At 31.1% G+C, this 22,905-nt stretch overlaps 1 protein-coding gene across 1 annotated transcript; it reads right to left on the reverse strand.

The window, feature by feature from the left end:
• Positions 10,219-11,539, reverse strand: LOC109363539 (aspartic proteinase CDR1-like). The gene has a single exon (XM_019609803.1). The coding sequence runs from the start codon at positions 11,537-11,539 to the stop codon at positions 10,235-10,237; it is 1,305 nt and encodes a 434-aa protein (XP_019465348.1). The 3' UTR covers positions 10,219-10,234.

Raw genomic sequence — 22,905 nt, forward strand, 5'->3', positions numbered from 1 at the left:
GAAGAAGAGAGAATTCGGTTTGAGATAGAAGTGGAATGTGAAAATGTGAACTAGAATGAGAATGTATTTTAAGCCTTGAAGTGCCTCCTATTTATATGATTTTTCCGCCACCTCCGAGCAGCTCTCTTCCATCGCCAAGTTGCTCACCAAACCCTTCAACATTGGTTTGGTCACTTGGCCAAGCAGCTTAGTCATCTACTTGGGGCTGACTCACCCAAGCTTGTTGTGAGCTACTGACCCAGCTATGGTGAGCTACCTCTGAAAAGCCTACAGAGGCTACTTGAAATGAGCTCATGCATGAGTTCAAGTTTGCTTGGTGGCTAAGTCAACTTGACCAAGTTGTTGGGTGCACACCGCCAAGCTCCTTATTCGGCACTGCTAAGCTATCTGCTTGAGTAGCTTTGATCGTGTTGATGGTGATGTGGCCTGGTACTTGCTGATCTGGTCAGGTGTGTGGTTCCAAGTTGGCCAATCTAGGTGCTCTGCTAAGCTGTCTGCTTGATGTAACGCCCTGAAAATTACTCCAAAAAAAATCTTACTCAAAAATGGCTACTTTTTTTTATGAATAATGAAGTCATATAAAATTTATTTCCTTATATTCGTTTCATTTTTGGAACATCACTTTGAGTAACATAAAATGCAGAAAATCAAAAACATTACTTAATGGTAATAAAAATTACTCAATATAACTATACTTCATTAGAATATCCAAAAGCACAAGGGCCTGTGTAGGTATAATTGTTTCCCTCAATCTTACATGCCCCCTCCTGGGACATCGAAAGGCGGTAACTCAGAATCCTGGCAGAATGATCCATCTGAACAAAATGCGAATAGAAGACAAACAAAAAGAAGAGGGAGTAAGACATCTAATGATTACTCATTGACGGCATGGAATTACACGGAATATCACATCTAGACAGACACACCTAATAAAAACAATATACATACATCACATATAAAAATGCACAATGATGAATGATGTTATAATCTCATATTATGAGGATCAAAGTCCACAATCTCAATGTATGAATGTTATGCTTGTTTCATCCATCCTTTCACCAATATCCACCCAATATACTATTCGGAAATAACCAAGAGTACAGGTCCCATAACTAGCCGATTTGAAAGAACCAAAATTATTCCTCGCAAGGATATATGATGGATCTGTTCCAACAAAACTGTCCATTTCAGAACGGTGTCGCATCAAACACTTTCTAGGCATCCCTCTCATCGATCCTGATTGCAAAGAGGGGTTGTTAGAGATCATCTAGTTTGCATTGTAAGCACTGTCTGATCCAACAGAATACCTCATCCAGGAATACATGGGACTTGTCTCACCTAGACTCTCCCTCAAGACATTGCTGACGAATCACCGCCATCAATGTCGTCCCTCTCAACATCTCGGGATTCATTCTTCTCCCGTACATTTCCTCTCCAATACTTCATTTTTTATCATGGATATGCACCCTAACCGAAATTAGCAAATTATGTCTTTTAATCCATCTTTTCGAGTGATCTGCCCATCCTAACACATCTCCCATCGGGAATGCTTCTAATGGGTCTCGGTCTTAACATATAAACAAAAAGAGAATAATTTCGGCACCACTACGAACCATCACTGAATTATCTTGGACGGCTCTCAAGACAAGCCTCTTATGGTCAGACGATCTCGCTTCATGGGTACGACATAATATTTCTCAGCACCGCTGTGAACCATCACTGAATCATCCTAGACGACTCCTCTAACCAAGTCTCTTATGGTCAAACGATCTCGCTGCGTGGGCATAATATCACACCCTCGGGCCTCGCCTTTAACAAAGCAATTCCTTTCTTTTATTTCTTTTAAGAATTTCATATATTTATTTACCTTTACAACTTCTTGATGGCAAACATGCCATTAGGCTGTCCTATATATGAGAGTTATCGTTCAGACGACTTAAAAAGAATTCATGTCTGTATGGAGCCCTCTCGCTCAAGCGAGGGCACATCCATTTTTGAGGAATATATGGCTTAAGCGAGAAAACAATCAAATCTCTTGGTGCCTATTTTAGCTCAAGCGAGAGCTGTCTCACCTCGAGCTAAAACACTCGTTTTCTCTAGACACTTCTCGCTCAAGCGAGAGCTGTCTTGCTCAAGTGAGAAGAGTGTGATTATCATTTTAATTACTTTTCTCAAGGAAAATATTTTTCATTTATATTATATGTTTTTAAACCTTGAATTTAATAATTATCACATACATATCATTCCCATAATAATCATTCAAACATTATAATTCAAGAGTAAACATTGTATTTGCATATATAAACATAACATAAATTGGTATAGGAAATATTGTTGTACATAATCCAAACAAACAGGCAATTGATTAAGTACATGCTTTCTTAATACCCAAGGCAACTCCAAACTTGTGAGGGAGTTTGGAGGTTCGGATGCATATTCGGACATCACTGTGTCACGATGTTTTCTCCCTCACCTGAGTGTGTCGGGTCGCTAGGTTCTCTATTTGCAGGTGAGCTTACTTGATCCGATCTCCAATCGAACTCTTCATTACACCAAAATAACGTTAATTAGTTTTTATGCAAAGATAAAACTTCCAATTTAAAATGAATTTAATTACTTTCGTCCATCCGATTCAAGGTTGAATATCCTTGAATCATCATTTGTCATTGAAAGTCTTAAAATCAAATAACATTCTTTAAAGTAAGATTTTCAATAAAACTTATACCAAAATTATGTCGTAATCCATGGATATACACCAGGCTAGTTCCCAGGAAAGAGAGGTGGGTTGTAAAGACACCCTTAAATACCAAGTCTTTCCTTAGATAGAACCTTTCTAGACATGTATTCCCACTTCATTATATTTTTCCCATAGTTCATAAATCTTATTTTTTGTAAGTAAAACATTTTTACAAAAACTAACCTTTTAAAATAAGATCATTAAGCTAGACTTAGCATTTTTAAAGTATGTCAATTTAAACAAAATCAATACTGTTTAAGTAAATCTTACCATTTTAAAGTAAGTTCACTTAACTAATATTCAACATTTTTAAATCATTTTACCATCTAAAACTTCATAACACTTTAAACTAAACATCTTTTAGTTATTCTTACCACTTTAAAGTAAGTTAACTAAAATAAATACAACAAATTTTCATGGACATCTTAACACCTCCTAATTTTTTAGGAAAAACCTCAAGGGTTAGTAAGTGTTAATTTCATAGTCATGAAAATAAATCCTAAGGTAAGACTTTCTACTAATTTAATATCCAAAATTTCATAACACTTTAAGTTTATGAAGTCAAAACTTTAATAAATCATCTTTTATCCCAAATCATTATTTTAACTTGGAAATCAAAGAGTAAAATATGCTAAACCACTTTTAAAACATAATACTTTCTAAAAATGAAAAATTATCAACAACAACTCATCAACATCATAAACTTTCAAGAATCACATACAAACTTTTTCCTAAACACATGAAAGGTTCCATTGATGTTAAAATCATCACCTTTAAACATATTCAAATACTAACAATAATTTCTAATATTTCCAAACAAATAACTCATCTAACCTTGTCCAAAGATTTAGTTTTTCCATCTAAGAACAAGGAAGAAATTTCAAGATTTTCAATAGTCGAAAACTACATAAAGGTTTATATGATTTTATTATCATCCCCTTTCGTTATACCTTCATAAAATACTTAAAGAACAAATATAAACTCTAATTTATGAATAACATAATAAAAGCTCATAACTTTCTATGAAGTATGAGAAGAAGATGAAGAAGAGAAAATAAAATACTACCTTAGTTTGTATAGGGAATTTAGTGTAAAAATGAGAGAATGGGGTTAGGTATTTATAGGAGAGCCTCACCCTCATCAAATCAGAAAAATTTAATACAAAGTAAGTAGATTTAGACTAGCATAGGTGATGTGTCTAATGGTGGTGGAGTGAGAGGATTTGTTGAGTGATTTAAGGGATTTTGGAAGCTTTTGCATTACATGTGTAACAAGTAAATGGCTCATGAAATGATGACTTCCAACTTTATTGATATGATTTAATTTCCCAGTAAACGTCATGTCCGAACATTTGCGGATAATTTCGTCTAGAAATATGCAATCTCCCAATTTAGGACATTTGCCCGGAACGTCGAAACTTGAATTTCGAGGTGAAAAATATCTAGAGACGAGTTACGGACAAACTTGGTGTCTATTTTGAATAGAAATAATATTTTGAAGCCAATGGCATAATCAGAATTTGATTCCGAGTTACAGAACTCAAAAACACGTTAATGGGCCGAATTTGGGCCTGACAGCAGCTCAAAAACTTTCTGTCACAGAAAATTACGAAACTTTACCAAGAATTAGCAAATCACAAAACATGACTAACATTCAACTACAGTTTAGTCTAATTCAATACCGATTAATTTCTAAAATTAATCGTTGTTAAAATAAATAAATAATTAATCAATCATACACAGAAAATTCATGGTGTTACACTTGAGCAGGTTGGCTTGTGTCAAGCTTGTGTTCTGAACGTGCCATGCTTGTGTTCTGTCTGTCCTATATTGGGTTTGACAGTGCTAGACTGGTGTCTAGGTCATCTGGGCGTGGGCTTGGTCCAAGCTAAGCTGCTTAGTGAGAAGCTTCAAGTTGACTACATATTTTCCACATGGCCAAGTCTTTGTTGAGTCATGCTTAAGCACATAGGTTGCCACGTCATTTGGTAATCATTTTCGGCCTATTTTAAGCACTTTGTTTGTGTTTGATTAATTCTTTTCTTTTCCACCAAAATCCTACAAAATATATTACAAAAGAAATACAAAAAGCATATATACAAGATTGTGATATTTTATCCAAAAAGTGTTGAATTAAGTTGGTTTTATCAATTTATCCAAGGATAAGTGTCATGAAAAGTGTATAAAAATTAGGCATTTTTGGCACTTATCAAATTCCCCCAACTTAAGACTTTGTTTGTCCTCAAACAAAAGGTAAAGCTTATATGAATTCAAGACTTGGCTAATTTTTTAAGATATGATTTACATGATTTCAAATTTACTTAAGCATGATCAAAACATTGTTTTCAATGAGATTTTTCATGTTTTGTGAATTTTTAACACATAATGCTTCAAACATGAACTTTGTGCTTTTGTTCATCAAAAAATGTGTAACAATTTACCTCAGCAAATATTTTTCAATCAAAAAGTGTTTTCGCACACAAGTTCTAAATTGGAACTTCAAAGGGGTAAGTGTTTCTCTCAAATTTTCAACCATTTTGATTGTGGTAATTTGAACTTGTTCTTTGTCTCACCTATTCTCTTAAGTTGAATATTCTACCAAGTATCACTAAGGTCTTGTTTTCGGTTGTAATGAGGCATAGTTTGGACAATCATGGTTTTTTTCTAGGTAATTAAGTTAAAGTCAAAAGAGAGCATTTTTTTTTGAATTTTTTTTGAAATGAAGCATTTTACTCTACTTTTTTCCATAATTCTCTTTATCCAACCTTAGTTTTTGAACCTTGGCTTCTTTTTGGCTTTTCATTGCATTTCTCAAAATCTTTTTCTTTTTCACTTTTTTTACAACTTTTTTTGTTGTTTTTGTAAAGAGATTGAAAAAATTATTTTCTTTTTCTTTTTAGGAAGCCAAGTCCACCAAATTTCCCCCCAACTTAATTCTTTTCAAACATACTTTAAAATTTTATTGCTCTCTTTAGAACATTTGTTTTCAAATTTGGTTTCATGGGATATTTTGAAAAAAAATGTTTTACTTTGTTTGGCTCAAAGGGGCTTATCAAAGGACAATCCTAATTTTTGGTTAGACTTTTGGCCATTTGGTTCAACTAAAGAAATGACATGTCTTGATCACCTCCTATCAATCTTATGCAATTAAGAGATTTAAAGACTCAAACAAGTTTAATTAGACAAATCAAATGGTGATTTAACTTTAATCCTCACGTGTTTGGCTCGCTCCCTCACTTGGTTTGGATTTACACTTCTTGATTTAAAAAATGTTTGCAAAGATCATGTTAAACAAATTTAACTTTCATTTGCAAAACAAATTCAAGTTATGACATTATATGATTTTTTTCACCAATTTTTTTAGCATATATCTCATTTTTCTCAATACAAGCTTAAGTCAAGATATGCTTTGCATTTTTAAATCATGTAATCATGCCACAATTTTTCCATTTAGCCATTTTGAATTCGGTTTTTAAAAAACAAATTTAAGTTTTTAAGAACAATAAAATTACTATTTAAATAACTATACAATCCTGTATATACTATTAACTTTCTTAAAAAAATTCAGATGCATTAAACCATGTTCCCCCTCTTTAAATGATGGTTTGTCCTCAAGCCAATGGAGAAACTGGTTTAAAGGAGATGTTTGATGCATATGAAATTTTCTAAAGAATAACATAATATTTAAACTAAAATTTAATTAAACATAAAAGTTAACATAATATTAAAATATAGTAGAAACTTAAAATATAGTAGCAACATAGTAGCAATAGTACTAAATATTCAAAATAAAATCAGGGAAATGAACTTGAAAGTGCATGTAAGGAAAAAGAGAAAACCAGAAAGAGCTTTTTCAATCTTCATCCTCCTCCTCACTTGAATCTTGTGATCTTCCCTCGGTCCACTTAGTTTTGGCCACAAACTCCTTATAGGATCCTCCTTTGAAAGTGGACCTTTTTCCAAAGATGTTATGTAAGCTCTTGTAGATCCCTTTGATTCCTCGATAACATGACTTTTGTTGTAGATTTTGCATGTGTTGCTCTTGTATGACAACATCTATCTAGGAAGTCATAGTCCTCGCATGAGTAGTCTGTTCTTGGCCCAAGTTGTCAAAATATTTCTTAAGCTCGGCCCAAGCTTGTGTGATACTTTTCTCCTTGCAGTAAGTGTTGATATATGATGCATTGATTTTTGTCTTCAATGTCGTGACCTCTTTCTATGGCCCAGGTACAAGTTGATACTTGCAAAGGTCGATGATCAATGAAGGCAAAATTATGAAAGAACTCCCCTCGTGATGCAATCATGAATAACATCTGAGATGACTACAACAATATCAATGGAGTCTTCGTCATAAATAGAGTTGATGAGCTTTGCTTTGGGTATTGGCAAATCTAAGACATGTGAGGAAGGCCATATGATGGATTGCACAAAAATGGCCCAAATTTGTGACATTGGGATCATGCAAAATCTGAAGACTGGCCCACTTTGATTGAATTCCATGCCTTCCAAACACAAGCTTCTTCAGACATAGGCTTCATCATGTCCTTCACCTTCCCCTGAATATGCAGCACTTAGCTTTAGTTGAAAGGTGCACAAATCATTATCGTCTGATGGTGATGGGTTCCATGGGTTGCCCAAGTAATCATTGATCATGTACTTGTCATAATAGACTTGGGTCTCATTCAACTATGTGTACTGGTTCATCCTTGCTTCACTTGAAATAATGGATTTGGTATAGAATTTTTTCACCACATCCAAAGAAAACATCTTCTTGGGTTGAGCATGCTTTTTTCAACCATACCTCTCCACTATGAAAGTGAAGCCTCCAAACTCTTCTTCATCTGGGTTGACAATCTTCTCCGACTTTGTTGCACTCTTGAGGGTTATTTCTTGATGAACTCCTACAAAAAAATTTAATTCCAACAAAATATTTTGTCCAAATCAAGGAGTTAGTCATAAAAATCAAGATTTTAGAATTTGTTTAGAGCATGCATTTTAGTTTTACAATTTTACTTCAAATTTTGTTACTTTGAGAATATTTACATTCATGACCGAATTCCTTAAGGTCAAAGTAAACAAAACAAAAAAATTGATGCCTAATTCAAAAGTGCACAAGTTTCAAACAAAGATAGGCAAGTTTGACTATTAAATGATGTTTCCATTGTTGATGATTTTTGAACAAGTTTCATGCCAATTTTCATCTATAGCATTTGGCCAACATGAGAAAAGTGTTGATTTTTGAAACCTTTTGCAAAGAAATTCATGTCTTTTGAAATTTTACTTATGTTTTCAACATATCTTATTCCTTTTTGGTAGAACCATTTTAAAAATGTTTTATTTTCACCAAAACAACCCCTCTTTCTATACAATCCATTTTCACAAACGTTTTGAAAGGTATATTGGTCTTAAGATGTATGGTTCAATCAAAAACATTATGATAGAAAGTTTAAAAATTTATTTTCAAGTATTCATGATCTTATTTTCTGTCATATGAGACATATCACGACATTTTTTATTTAATCATGACAAAGCACGTATATTCATGTTTGAAATCAATAAGCGTATACATCTAAACAAAATTATGACTTTTTGAAACTTTTTGTGTTGGGTTTTCTAAAAAGATTATGTGGTTCTAAAAAAAATTGCCAAACACGAAGCTTCAAAAATTAGAGGAAGAATCACATATATACATAAAAAGGAAATAAAGAGAAAGAAGAACTTACATGATGGATGAAAAACTTGAAGAAGAACTTGAGAGAGTCATTAGGAAATTTGAAAGCTTTTGTGATTTGAAAAACTTTGAAAATGATTTGGTGCTTTCAAATCAGAACATTGAGGGGTTTAAATCGAGTGGGTAAATTTCTTGGTCAAAAGTTTCATTTATGAGGAAAAGAGATAATCCCATTTTTGTGGGATTTTTGTCCCCTAGGCACATGGCTCGTGTCAAGCCTGCGTTGAGCACATGGTAACCCTCACTGGGCGGTGGGTCAGATTTCAATGTTTGACTGAGTTTGGTTGAACCATGACCATGACTTGACCTTGATTTGGGCCCTTTTTGAGTTTTTACAAAATTTGTTCTGGACCAATAACCCATTTATATTTTCCCACCTTGCTTTTAAAAGAGTTCTGATTTACTTTCCTAAAACTCAAAGAATTTTTATTTTCAAAGAAAAAGTTTTATGTTTTTTACTTTGATTATAAAAATTGTTCTTCTTTTTGTCATAAAAAATTAATGTAATAAGTAGAAGAAAGAAAACAAATGAAGGGAAAAACATAGTATATATATTCAAAATGTATTGAGTTGCCTCCTAGCAAGCACTCTTTTAACATCATTAGCTTGACGTATGTTACCTATTAAACCAAATTTTTACCACATTCTTTCTATTTCCCTATTGAGTTTGGATTTCCCTATTGAGTTTGGCTCAACCCTCACATTATAGTGCTCTCTTGGATTAACTTCAGTATTAGCTGAAAATGTTGATTTCTGATTTTCAGCTAATTGTTTAGCCAGCTACCTAATTTGAATCTCCATATTCCTGAGAGAGGCATCATGAATAGGTAACATACGTCAAATCAGGTGTGTGGTTCCAAGCTGGGCGGTCCAGGTGCTCTGCTAAGCTATTTGCTTGAATAGGATGGCTTGTAACAGGCATGTGTTCTAACTATGCCATGCTTGTGTTATGATCGTGCCAGGTTGGGTTTGACTGTGCCAGACTAGTGTCCAAGTCAACCAGGCATGGGCTTGCTCCAAGCTAAGCTGCTTAGTGAGCAGCTTCAAGTTGAGTCCATATTTTCCACATAGGCCAAGTCTTTGTTGAGTCATGCTTAAGCACATAGCTTGCCACGTCAAACTTAAGCATGTCAGTTGATGATCATTTTGGGCCTATTTTAAGCACTTTGTTTGTGTTTGATTAATTCTTCTCTTTTCCACCAAAATCCTACCAAATATATTGCAAAAGAAATACACAAAGCATATATACAAGATTGTGATATTTTATTCAAAAAGTGTTCAATTAAGTTGGTTTTCTCAATTTATCCAATGATAAGTGCCATGAAAAGTGTATGAAAATTAGGTATTTTTGCCACTTATCATTTAAGTCTTGACTTTCGCAATTTGACCGAAGAATATTTTCATTTTTATTTTGTTTGGTATCTTTTATCATTCATATTAAGTAGGGAAAATAGTGCTTTAGTGGTGGGGAAGAATGTATTATTTTAGTTAATAATTGGATGCTAATAAAAACGCTTGAAAAACTACATCCTCCGTGCCATAGATATTTTGCTAGAAATTCAAAAATAATATCCATTAATAATGTCTACGCTTAAATGGGGTGGCTAGAGACACATTCTTAGTATTGTAGAATTACAAAGAAGTCTTACATCATCAGAAAATATTGCTTAGGATTTGTTTTATTGCACAGTTTTATTCATAATTCACTAAATCAAGTTGGGTACAATAATAAATAATTAGGTTCAAACATATAGTAAGTATAAATCACTATTTTGTGCAATCAGTAGGCTTGAATGAGAGAGTTTTCTTTTGAATGTCATAGCCAACTAAAAAGTTTTGGTGTGCCAAATTTCCAAAGATGGAAACAAGTTGGTTAGTTGGGACAAAAGAAAAACATATAGTATCTTCAATAACTTGAGTAAAAGTGTTAAGAGCATTCAACTTGATATCTGCGCCACTAAAATGTGCTGTGATCACTGGAACCTCCAAATTGTCACCCGATGGAGCTTTGTAACAAAGGTTCAATGGTGGTAAAGGGGATTTAACACGCTCCAATTTTATCAAAGCTGCGACCGTTGATTCTAACTCAGAGTAAACAGTCTTGGGTAAAAAAGTCAATGTTGTACCAGAGTCAATTATGATGTTACTAGATCCACCAGGACTAGAGGAAGATCTTCCAAATTCCACTCTTTTATTTCCGACACTGAACGCCTCTAAGTTTAGGAAGTAAAAAACTTTATCTAGGAACAATGGAGTTGAGACAGTACCAACACCAGAAACCACAGCATCTTCTCCAAAGGTGAGTTTGCTTGGGAACTTAGTCCTTGAAAGTGTTGGCCCCAAACAGTAGGCGAATTTTCCTTGTATTGATGAACCAAGTTGAGTTATGAGTGAAACAGGTCCATTTCCAAGACCAACTATGCCAGAGCCTGCACCTTGATTACCTAGAGTGTTCCTGGTTCCACATCCAATAACAGTTTTAGGAAATGAGACAGTAGAGCCCTTAGTGGAACTTAAAGTAATTGTATCCATACTAAGATCCCCTTGAGATTGTGAACCATCCCCATATCCAATACTATATTGGCAACTTTGTTGACTGCCTCGAGAAGAGCAAGAGGTTCCGCTCACAGATTGACATGCATTAGAAGTGCAAGGAATCTTTTCATATGTTGTGGAGTTTGAAGGGTCAAAGATTGGAGTGGTTTGTGGGGAACAAGGGTTACAAGGCTCGCATTGCAACCAAAGAATGTCACTACCAGTATCAGCAATACCTAAGATTTTGACTGGCGGTGTGCCAATCGAGTAACTCATGAGGTAGTCACCTTCATTAGGAAGCACGTTAGACTCAACGTTTTTTGTGGAAAAAGAATGTTTGTCGAAACGATTGGCATAGTTAATGGAACGACTAATAGTTTTAGCAACTCGCTCATAATGAGTTTCGCTGGGAATATAAAATGGTGATTTTGGAGAATCACGGTGGATGAGGTCCACACTGAAGCCAAAACCCTCAATGACAGAAATGTCACAAAGGCAAAATAAAAGAAAAATAAGAGATGAATACATTCTTTCCATGATTAATTGGAGATATAGCTTGTTGTAGGTTATTGTTCAAGTCTCATAGTTGAAGGCCTTTTATAGGACTTAATGAAGGTGAATAGAGAGTGTATAGATTGAAAATATTTACTTCTAGATTGTTAAAATGAATGATTATTAAGTTTAGGATATACTTACCTTTTTAAAAAAGAGAGTATAGGCATACTTTTTAATATATTTTTAATAATCCTTTTATGTATGCAGCAAAGTTAGAAATATTTTTTTTTTAATTTATATATTATTCTCTTTTTATATAATTTATATATAGATTTTACACTTAGATTTGTTCACAACTTGGATTAAACAAAATCCTGAACTGATGATTCTTGATATCTTTAGTGACATATATCTTTTGAAATAATGTTGGTTAATAGTGCTAGTCAATATTGTATTAAAAATATGAGAAGTCTAGACATTAACAGTATATGAGTTTTTAACATAATAAAATGTATGAAAACAAATTACATTTTTGTAACTCTTTAGTCAATTAAGAATGAAGAAAGGTATTAAAACTTATAAGCACTTACTAAGACAATGTCTTCATTACTTCAGTTGACCAGAGCAAATCCAATTTTTTAATACTTATCCTAATTATGTATTTATTTGCAAAGGACTAAAAAAGTGTTTGTACGTCTAACAAATGTTTGTTCTACTCTAACGTAATCCTATATAATATAAGAAAATCAAGACTATATAAATTTTTGATATAGAGGATTTGGTTGTTTCTATTTGTTTTAATTAATTCAAAGAAAAGAAACAACACATCATAACTATTCAAAGAATCACTTGAATAAAAAAGGGACTCCTCACAACCATTCCTCCATTCATCATCACAATCGTTCAACTGCGATTTGAGAAGAAAATTTGATCACCACTACTACTCGATCCTTATTACAAATTATTATATTTTTAGTTATAAGTGACTTATTAGAAAATACTGTTAATCACCACTGTTAAAAGAACAAAAGTAACATATCAGTACTCTTCAATGGATTAAAGTTATAAGTGATTATCCTATAGGCTTAATGTAATTTATTAAAATAAAATTATGGATTAGATATTTATTTTGTGGTTAATTACTGAAAAGGTTTTAATAATTATTCGACATTCGTTATTATTTTTTAATTAATTTATTATTTATTATTGGTGATTCATTGTTAGTTTTTTATTCGTTTGATTATTCCTTAATAATTACTCCTTATTAAAATGATTTATTTTTATTTCTAGTAAACAAGGAGAAAGGATATGAGAAAAGAAATGACATATGTCATTTGTCTTTTATAGTTCCAAGAGATGAAATAAGCAATACTAATAACTAGTAGTGCTTCTCAACTCAACAGAGAAGGAAGATTGGGCGCTAATCATTATCTTCTTGTCAACATTTTAAATATGATATACTTAAAGTAATATATAATATATAATTATATATTATTAAATTATTTTTTATTTAAATATATAAAAGGAAATTAGTTTACATTTTTATAGTAATTATTTAATATATAATTATTTGGTAAGTGCTTTTTCATCGGTTACATGATTTTTCCTATTCGAAAACGAAAGCATGACCTTGTCCTGATTGAATACATTTGCTTCCAAAATTTTAAAATGAATGGTTATTAATTTAATTATTCAAAAATACCTAAACATTTTATTATTAATTTTCAAAGGAAAATAATATTTATTTCTGATGAGAGTTTTTATTACATATATTTTATGCAATAAGAAAATTAAGATTATGTAATTCTTAAAAAGATAAAAGTTTAGTTAGGTTTGTTTTAATTAATTTAAGGATAAGATAAGATGTAACATGTCATGACGTTCACAGAATGACTTGAAAGAAACAAGTGACTCATTATAATCATTTCTCCATCGTCGTGATAAATTATAATTTTCATTTTTGATGAAATAAATTTTAAGGACAAGAAGTGGTGCATAATTACATCCTTCCAAGAACAATTTGATGGAAAATAGTGACTAATCAGTACCATTACTATCATCGTTATGAAAATTTGTTATGTTTATAAATAAAAATATTTTAAAGAACAGAACTAACATATCACAATCATCCAAGAGAATGAAATTTATAAGTGATTCCTCACAGCTTCCCCTTTAGACTTAATTTAATTTTTTTAAAAACTGCTACTGATAGATTAAATATTTATTATAAAAAATACAGATTTGTTATCATTTGTTTATTATTAAAAATAATTAATTATCAGTGATTCATTATTAAATTTTTTTTTAATTATTAGATATTTTTTCTTAATTACACCTTACCGAAATGATTTTTTAATTTCTAGTAAACATCTTTCATAGTTTATGAGATAGAATAACTAAGACTATAATCCTGTTAACCTCCTAATAAATATTATATAGAGTAAATATTTATTTCAATTCATGACTTTATCAACTTAGTCCCTCAAAAATTGAAAACTCAAAATAGTTCTAAATTTTTTACAATGGTAGTCAAATTAATCATTTTTAGCATATTTATAGGGAGTAATTTGACACATATTTGAAAATTTTGAGGACCGGTTTGAGTTTTTCAATTTTTAAGAAACGAAATATGGTAAGATCGAAAAACATGGAGGGATGAAATGAGTATTTACTCTATTTATATATTAAATAATTATTTTAATATTAAGTTATTAATTATTTAATTAGGTAAAAGGAAATTAGTTAAATATATACTTATACGAATAGATAAAGGGAAAACATAAAATAACTACCAATGGAGTATTTTATATTTCTCCATTTTATTTTTTATAACTTCTAATTTCATATTTATCTATCCAAATAAATATAAAATAATTACTCATTGAGTATTTTATGTCTCTCTATTTTAACTTTTATAACTTCTAATTTCATGTTTATATAAATTTCTATAATCTATTTACCTATAAAGCCAAAACAAATAATAACCAACACCATGACATAATTTTTATATTCTAAATTTATTCTTTGAACATCTCTCACTAAAAATGATATAAACTTCCACATATTATTTTCATTGCTTTCATTTTTTATATTAATATATCATTAATCTTTCATACACTCTCTTATTTATATTTTTAGTCAAGTTCATATATTGTATTTTTTATACTTCAATTTTTCTTAAATAGTATAATATGAAACTGATACATTATATATCAGACAAAATATATATGTGGGTCGATCGGCACAGAGTGCCGGTCGACACACTAGTTATTATAATTATTATTTATTTATATAAGTTTGTATTATTTATAATTTCAAAATATTTATTAATAAAACTAAAAAACATAAAAGGTATATAATTAATTATTTATAATAATGATTAGATAAATAGGCGAATAAATAATTATATAAAAAAGATTTCAACCTCTCCCAATGATTTAATTCATTATCTTTTATCTCTAATTTGAAAAATATGGTTATTAAATTTAAGTTATGCTCACAAGAGTGGTTTACAGACCCTGAAAGATATTTGCATCACGCCCGTCTGTATTAAAACTATACCTTCACTAACTACATGAACTTTTATACCTAAATTTATTTTATTAATTTTTAATTATTAAAATTAATAATATATTTTTATTTATGTCTCTCACAAGAGTTTTTCTTATTCTTAGTATACCTAGGTTCAATATGGAAATCAAGACTACATAGTTCTTGGTTATAGATTAACTCATGTTAGTTAATAGATTGATTTGATTTATATGTATTGAAATAGAGTAAATAATGCTTCAGCATAGTTTGTTGTTTCCACCTCTACTCTAGAGAGTGAAGTATCAACTCTTATATTATATCTACATATTTGTTTAAGGAGAGAGTAGGGACAACATTGGTTGCATATGTTGTTATAGTCTTTAATTTATATTAGAGAATAAAGTATCGTCTGATATAATGAGATAAGTTAGTTCCTCCAACTACTAAAATCATTAAGTTTATTCTCTTTACATTAAGCTTAAAAATACTTAATATTTATTATTGTGTATCTATCTACTTCAAGAGAATTAAGTAGAAACTTAATCTTCATTCTAAATCTCAACTTAGAGGGATAGATTTTTTAATATAAAATTTATAGATAATTAGATATCTATAACCATCTTTCTAACCGTTTCAAAAGAGAGTTGTAATTCTAATGTGCGCTCTAAATCTCACCTTAAAATGAGTAGGTCTTTTATTATAAAATTTAAAGATAAGTCAAGATTTATTAAGACCTAGCTACCTTTGCAATTTTTAATTATTTAAATAATTATGATAAAGAAAGTATTATTATTATTTAAAAAAACAAAATTTGTTTTTATTTAGAATGAATATCTAATTTTGTCCTTATAAATTTTCACGTGTACCATTTTGATCTTTGAAAGAGTAAAATTTCAAAGTAATACTCATACATGACAAATATGAATCAAAATAATTTCTATCAAGCTCATAAAAGAAAATCCAGATGGAACTGTCAACAAATACAAGGCTAGACTAGTTGCTAAGGGATTCCACCAGAAACAAGGAGTAGACTACAATTGGACCTTCTCTCCAATTGTTAAGCCAGACACAATCAGGGTACTACTTACCCTTGTTGAAGAAGTCTACATGAATCAACCATTAGGGTTTCAAAACAAGGATAAATCTCTAGTTCGCAAGCTGCACAAAGCTATCAATCAAGGGGTGTTTACTCAGGCTTGGTATTCAAATTAGTAAGTGTGATATCTCCTTTTTCATTTACACATCCCACACCTAGAAGTTGTATGTTCTAGTGTATGTTGGTGACATAATTATCATTAGGTCATCCTCCTCCCCTATTCAAAAACTAATCAAGGATCTATGTTCAACATTTGCTTTCAAACAACTAGGCATTCTTGATTATTTTCTTGGCATTAAAGTCAAACACAAAAATAATGGATCCCTATTTCTATTTCAAACTAAGTACATCAGAGATCTACTTGAAATAGCCAATCTCTCTTCCTCTAAATCTCTTCCTACTTTAATGGCTAGTATATGCAAACTTACTAAGCATGGAACTAATTTCTTTAAAGACCCCACTTTTTATAGGTCTATTTTTGGTGCTCTTCAATATGCCACTGTCATTGGACATGACATTACCTATTGTGTGAATAAGGTGTGTTAGTTCCTAGATAGACCTTTAAATTCACACTAGACAGTAGTTAAAAGGATCATTAGGTATCTTCAGGGGACTCAAACTATGGGATTAACTGTAGAACCTACTAAAACTCTCTCTCTGCATTACATATCGTAGTTTTTTGTGATGTTGATTTGCATCAGATATTGATGATAGAAAGTCAACTTCTAGTACTTGCCTCCATTTGGGTCCTAACGTTGTTACTTAGTGGTCAAAGAAACAACATACGATGTCAATGTCAAGCACTAAAGCGGAATATACAAGTTTAGCCTTGGCTTCTCAAGAAATTATCAGGATTGAGTCCCTATTCAAGGAGCTACATGTCACTCATCAGAATCCTACTATCTTTTGTGACAATATAAGTACTGTAGAAGTGTCCCACAATCTAGTCTTGCACAATAGAACTAAGCACATTGAACTAGATTTGTATTTTGTTAGAGATAAAATATAAAATAAAACTCTCACTGTGAAGCACATTCCTTCCGAATTTCAAATTGTAGACATTCTCACAAAGCCTCTACCTAATACTCAATTTATCACTCTTAGAAATCAGCTGAGGATTCAAGACTGCAACACATCAGATTAATCATGCTATATATTTGAGTATCATAGTTGTTAGTGTTATGTTTTTCTATCCTTAGTTTGTTAGTCTTTTAGTTAGAGTTTGTTAATTGGTTTATTAACCGTCTCACTCTATTGTATTAGTATATAAAGGACTCAACTCCTATTACTATAATAACAAAAATCAAAATACAAAACTCATATTCATTCTCTTCTCCTTAGTTTCTCTCTCACTCTAGAATCTTCATCTTCTCATTGCATTCTTACAAGCCTAATTACATTGTTGAATGTTTTATGTTGAAGGTTTGTTTGTTGAAGGTTTCCTTTAGCTGTGAGAGGGTGAATTATCTGAAATAATGGGAACATGTGTTAGGTTTTCTATTTAAATATCAATATATTCAATAATTATCACTACTAAAAGCACACTTGAAAATACATTTTCTACAATGTTGAAGACAACAAGCATTGTTAAAGATTAACTTTCAATTGTGCTTACTATAATTAGTGTTATTGAATATTTAATTTCAACAGCTCTTACTACAATGTGCAACGTTGATTCTTTTTAAATCACAAATGTTGGTATTTTTTTTCCTTACAAACAATTCATCTATAAATTTTGTTTAAAAAAATAAGAAATATCAATATATCATTTTAATTAGAATATTTTTATAATAATTTAATTAGAATACATTAATTATAATATGTATTATAAATTATTTAGAATCTTTATTAGTTTATATTATATTATTAGTAGTTTAAATAACATAATATAAAAACAACATTCATATATAACTTTTTAATTTTATGTCAATATTTTCATCAAAATAATTGACACTAAAATTGCATAAATTTGAAGTTAATATATAATAGAGTTCATAATATCTTCTAATACAACAGTTCTATGGTTAGTTACACAAAATATTAATACTTAAAACATGTGACTATAAAAAATATTGTTAAATATGTGACATTCAATAACATTATCTTCGCTGAACGTTGTTGAATCTCTACGTCATAAAATCAACAACATGGGTTTCATTGGACGTTATCGCATATATAGATACAATGTTTACTTAATTGAGCATTGTTGAATGTCGCTTTCATGAACTCTGCCTATCATTTAAAACATCCTATATACGAGTGTAGTCGAATGTGCATTATTAAACGACAATTCTAGTGAAGTGGTTAGTCGGGAAAAATTAATTTGAAATATTATCTCACCAATATTGAACCTCTTATTTTATTTTTATTTTAAAAGGAAATTGAAAATTGGGAGGGGAAATTAAATTTGAAATGATATCTAGCTATTATTGGGTCAATAAATATTCATGAAGCCATTTAAACACATATTTTTTATGAGATGGAAATTAAAAATTAGTTGCTTTCTCAAATTATATTTTAAATCAAAAAATTTCATTTTTCATTATTGTTTATGGAATCAAGTCTAACTAAAATCATTTTTATCATAGTGATCCACTTTTAATATATATCATATTTATTTTTTCTTTTTTGTTTTAAAAGTATAGGCCGAACTAAATTGGTGTTCAGAGCTACCCATAATTACTTGTTGCTTATAAGATAGCAGACAAACAAATGTTCAAGAGCTATCATGATAAGTAACTAGTAGAGAAAAAACGCTAATTTTAGCAAGGTTGAGAGAACTGCCCTGATCAAACTTTGAATACTCCATCAAGGAAGTTGAAATGGTTGAGAAATGCAAGTTAGGGTACTACCGAAAATCATGAAAAGAAAAAATAAAAATGTTGATGATGCAGGTTAGGGTACTACGAGAACTTAGAAAATAACACACTAGGAACATAGGTCAAGGTATTACCAAAACCTAGGAAAATAGAGACAATGAAGACCCATGTGAAGATACCACTAGAACTTGGGAAAATAAACCAACAACACATGTTGGGGCACCACCAGAACTTGGGAATATAAATTAAATTCACATCAGGAATCGGGTCCTGCAGAGTATAATTTTAAACAAGTTATGCATGAAGTCCTTGAAAAGTATGAATTTGAAACACGTCGGACACGAGATCCTAGAATGTATGATTTCAAAACGTCTCATGCATAAGGTCGTGGAAAGTATAATTTTCAAACACTTAGGTATGGGCTCTTCGAAAGTATGATTTTGACACATGTGAGATACAAGGTCCTGGAAAGTATTATTTACAAACACGTTAAGCACAAGGTTATGAAATGTATGATTTTGAAACATGTTAGACACGAGATCTTAGAAAGTATAATTTTGAATAACGTTAAGCTCGAGATCCTATAAACTATAACTTTGAAATACATTAGACATGGGGTCCTTGAAAGTATGACTTTGAAAAACGTAAGGCATGGGATAATTGAAAGTATGGTTTTGACATACATCAGGCATGAGATACTATTAAGTATGATTTTGATACACATAAGGCACACGGGCATGGAAAGTGTGATTTTGACACATATCAAGCATAGGTTCTGGCAAGTATGGCTTTCAAATATATCAAGAACATGGTCGTGGATATTATGATTTTGAAACATGTTCGGAAGCGGCCATCAAAAGAATGATTGTAAAACACAACAAGCACATTGTCTTGGAAATTATGACTTTGAAATACATCTACCACGAGGTCTTTGAAAGTATGAATTTGAAATATGTCAGACATATGGTCCTGGAAAGTATGATTTTAAAACATTTCACACATGAGGTCTTAGAAAGTATGTTTTTGTAACATGTTAGACACAACATCTTGGAAAATATTATTTTTAAACACGCAAGGCATGAGTTCTTAGAAATTTTAATTTTGAAACGCGTTAGGCACATGGTCTTGGAAAGTATGACTTTAAAACACGACAGACAATGATCCTGGAAAATATGATTTTGAAACATTAGTAATGGGTTCGCGTGAAGTACGATTTGGAATCATATCAGACACATGATCCTTGAAAGTATGATGTTGAAACATATCATGCTCACCGACTTCGAAAGTGTGATTTTGAAACACATAAGGCACGCAGTTCTGGAAATATGATTTTGAAACACGTTAGCCACGTGGTCTTGAAAATAATGTCTTTGAAGCATGTTAGGCACATCTTCCTGGAAAGTATAATTTTGAAGCACGTCATACATGGTGATGACAACCTCTAGGGGATGTCTTTGATTGTAGGACCGTTTTAGCTTGAAATTAAGAGTGTTATAAATCAAAATTCAATGTTGGTATTGATAGAGATTTTTAGAAAAGTTTTAGGATAAATTTGTGGGGAAAGATGGAAAAGATATGAAGATGGAGACGCTACAAGCTCAAGAGCATGATAAGTCAATGATATTTACCACAAGGAAAGATCATTGATAATAATTTTTAGACGCCACACCGAGAGAATGATTAGTCTTAGAACGCCACAAGAATATGGGTCTTGATAAGTTCGAATTAAGGAGCTTTGGCTCAACTTTAGGAATTCAATCCAATTTTACTCAAAATAAAAGTTAATTTCTATTAATGATCAAATAAAATATAAATAGGCAATCTGCATTGCTGAATAAAGATAAGACTAAGATAAAATCATAATTATCTTCTAATAAACAAAATATAATTCCTAATTAATCATGTAGATAAGATCCTAACTGATTATGTGCATCAAATTAGGTTGGTTGAATTGAAATTGCTTGCTTGACTTGGTCTCCACGTTTTTGTTTGATCTCCAATGCCAAAGGTTGCCAAATTCAATTTGAATTGTGGCTGACTGAATTGTGATGATTAAATCAACTTAATCTTCACACTATCTCTAAGCAAGAATATGAGATTAATTCCCATAAATCAAGCATGCTGGATTTCAGATCTTTATCTCCACATTATCTTCTTCAATTGATTTCCCAACCCATATTACATGAATAATTGAAATAAACACTTGAACATTTAAATGAAATAACTCCTAAGACAAAATTAAATCCTAAGACTACCCATGAGAATAAATTCTCATTTATTACACTTAAGAAAATAAATAAATAAACTAAAAACTTTCATAATTTCCTTCCAAGAATATGAACTCCAAGTGACTCTCCTAATTGTAAGATTTTCCTCCACAAATAATTTTCAAACACTTTAGGTATATGCTCTTCGAAAGTATGATTTTGACACGTGTGTGTTGAAATACATTTTTTTGGGGGGAGGCCTTCCCCTCTCAACAAATCGTTCTGGCAGTAGTGCCAATCTGTTGAAAGCGGAATTCCTCTTCCTTGGTGTGTTTCCTTGTTATTTGATTAAATAAGTGAACCCAGTTTTATTCTTTGTTCTCCATCTCGACTTTGTTGAAATAAATTTCAACGCTGATATCATGGTTTCAAGAATATTCCAGTTACAACTTACTTCTTAATAATCATGTGAATGAGTTATTCCTTCTTTGCCCCATCTCGGCTTTGTTAGAATAAATTAAGTACCTTTACATAATTATTAAGTACCTTTGAATACCATCTCGGTTTTGTGGTATAAATTCTAACACCGGTTTAATGGTATTCTAATGTACAAAAGTGATGAATAGTTAGTTGTTAGATACAAATAAATAAATAAAGAACAAAAGAATAATAAATTTAAGTGACCATTATTTCTTTACTCCCTTTCGGTTTCATTTTATTAACAAACTAAACTTCTTCCTTAAGGAAGGTTGGTATTAAAGAATAAATAAATGGCAGAAAGTAAATAACAATAAATAAAAGTTAGTAAGTTAGTTTCATCACTTTTGTATATTAAAAGGTGTTTTCAACAAATAATTTTATTGATAACACTTTACTATTTTACAATGTACACCTCTTTAAAGATTGAATAGTAGTATAGTATAGGGTTGTGTCAAACCACAAGAAATTGCCTAATAGAGTGAATCATATGAACATGTCAATGCACAAATAATGAGTTAGACATATTTTGGTGGATTTTGTTTTGAATTGCATATAAACAATTTAACAAGAAACATAAACTAAATTTTTAACAAGAAAAATAAACCAACAACACATGTTGGGGCACCACCAGAACTTGGGAATATAAATTTAAATTCACATCAGGAATAGGGTCCTGTAGAGTATAATTTTAAACAAGTTATGCATGAAGTCCTTGAAAGTATGAATTTGAAACACGTCGGACACGAGATCCTAGAATGTATGATTTCAAAACGTCTCATGCATAAGGTCGTGGAAAGTATAATTTTCAAACACTTTAGGAATTGGCTCTTCGAAAGTATGATTTTGACACATGTGAGATATAAGGTCCTGGAAAGTATTATTTACAAACACGTTAAGCACAAGGTTATGAAATGTGTGATTTTGAAACATGTTAGACACGAGATCTTAGAAAGTATAATTTTGAATAACGTGAAGCTCGAGATCCAATAAACTATAACTTTGAAATACATTAGACACGGGATCCTTGAAAGTATGACTTTGAAAAACGTAAGGCATGGGATAATGGAAAGTATGGTTTTGACATACATCAGGCATGAGATACTAGTAAGTATGATTTTGATACACATAAGGCACAAGGGCATGGAAAGTGTGATTTTGACACATATCAAGCATAAGTTCTGGAAAGTATGGTTTTCAAATATATCAAGAACATGGTCGTGGATAGTATGATTTTGAAACATGTTGGGAAGGGGCCATCAAAAGAATGATTGTAAA

The sequence above is a fragment of the Lupinus angustifolius genome, chromosome LG13 (assembly GCF_001865875.1).
Source record: "Lupinus angustifolius cultivar Tanjil chromosome LG13, LupAngTanjil_v1.0, whole genome shotgun sequence".
In the NCBI taxonomy this organism is placed as follows: Eukaryota; Viridiplantae; Streptophyta; class Magnoliopsida; order Fabales; family Fabaceae; genus Lupinus; species Lupinus angustifolius.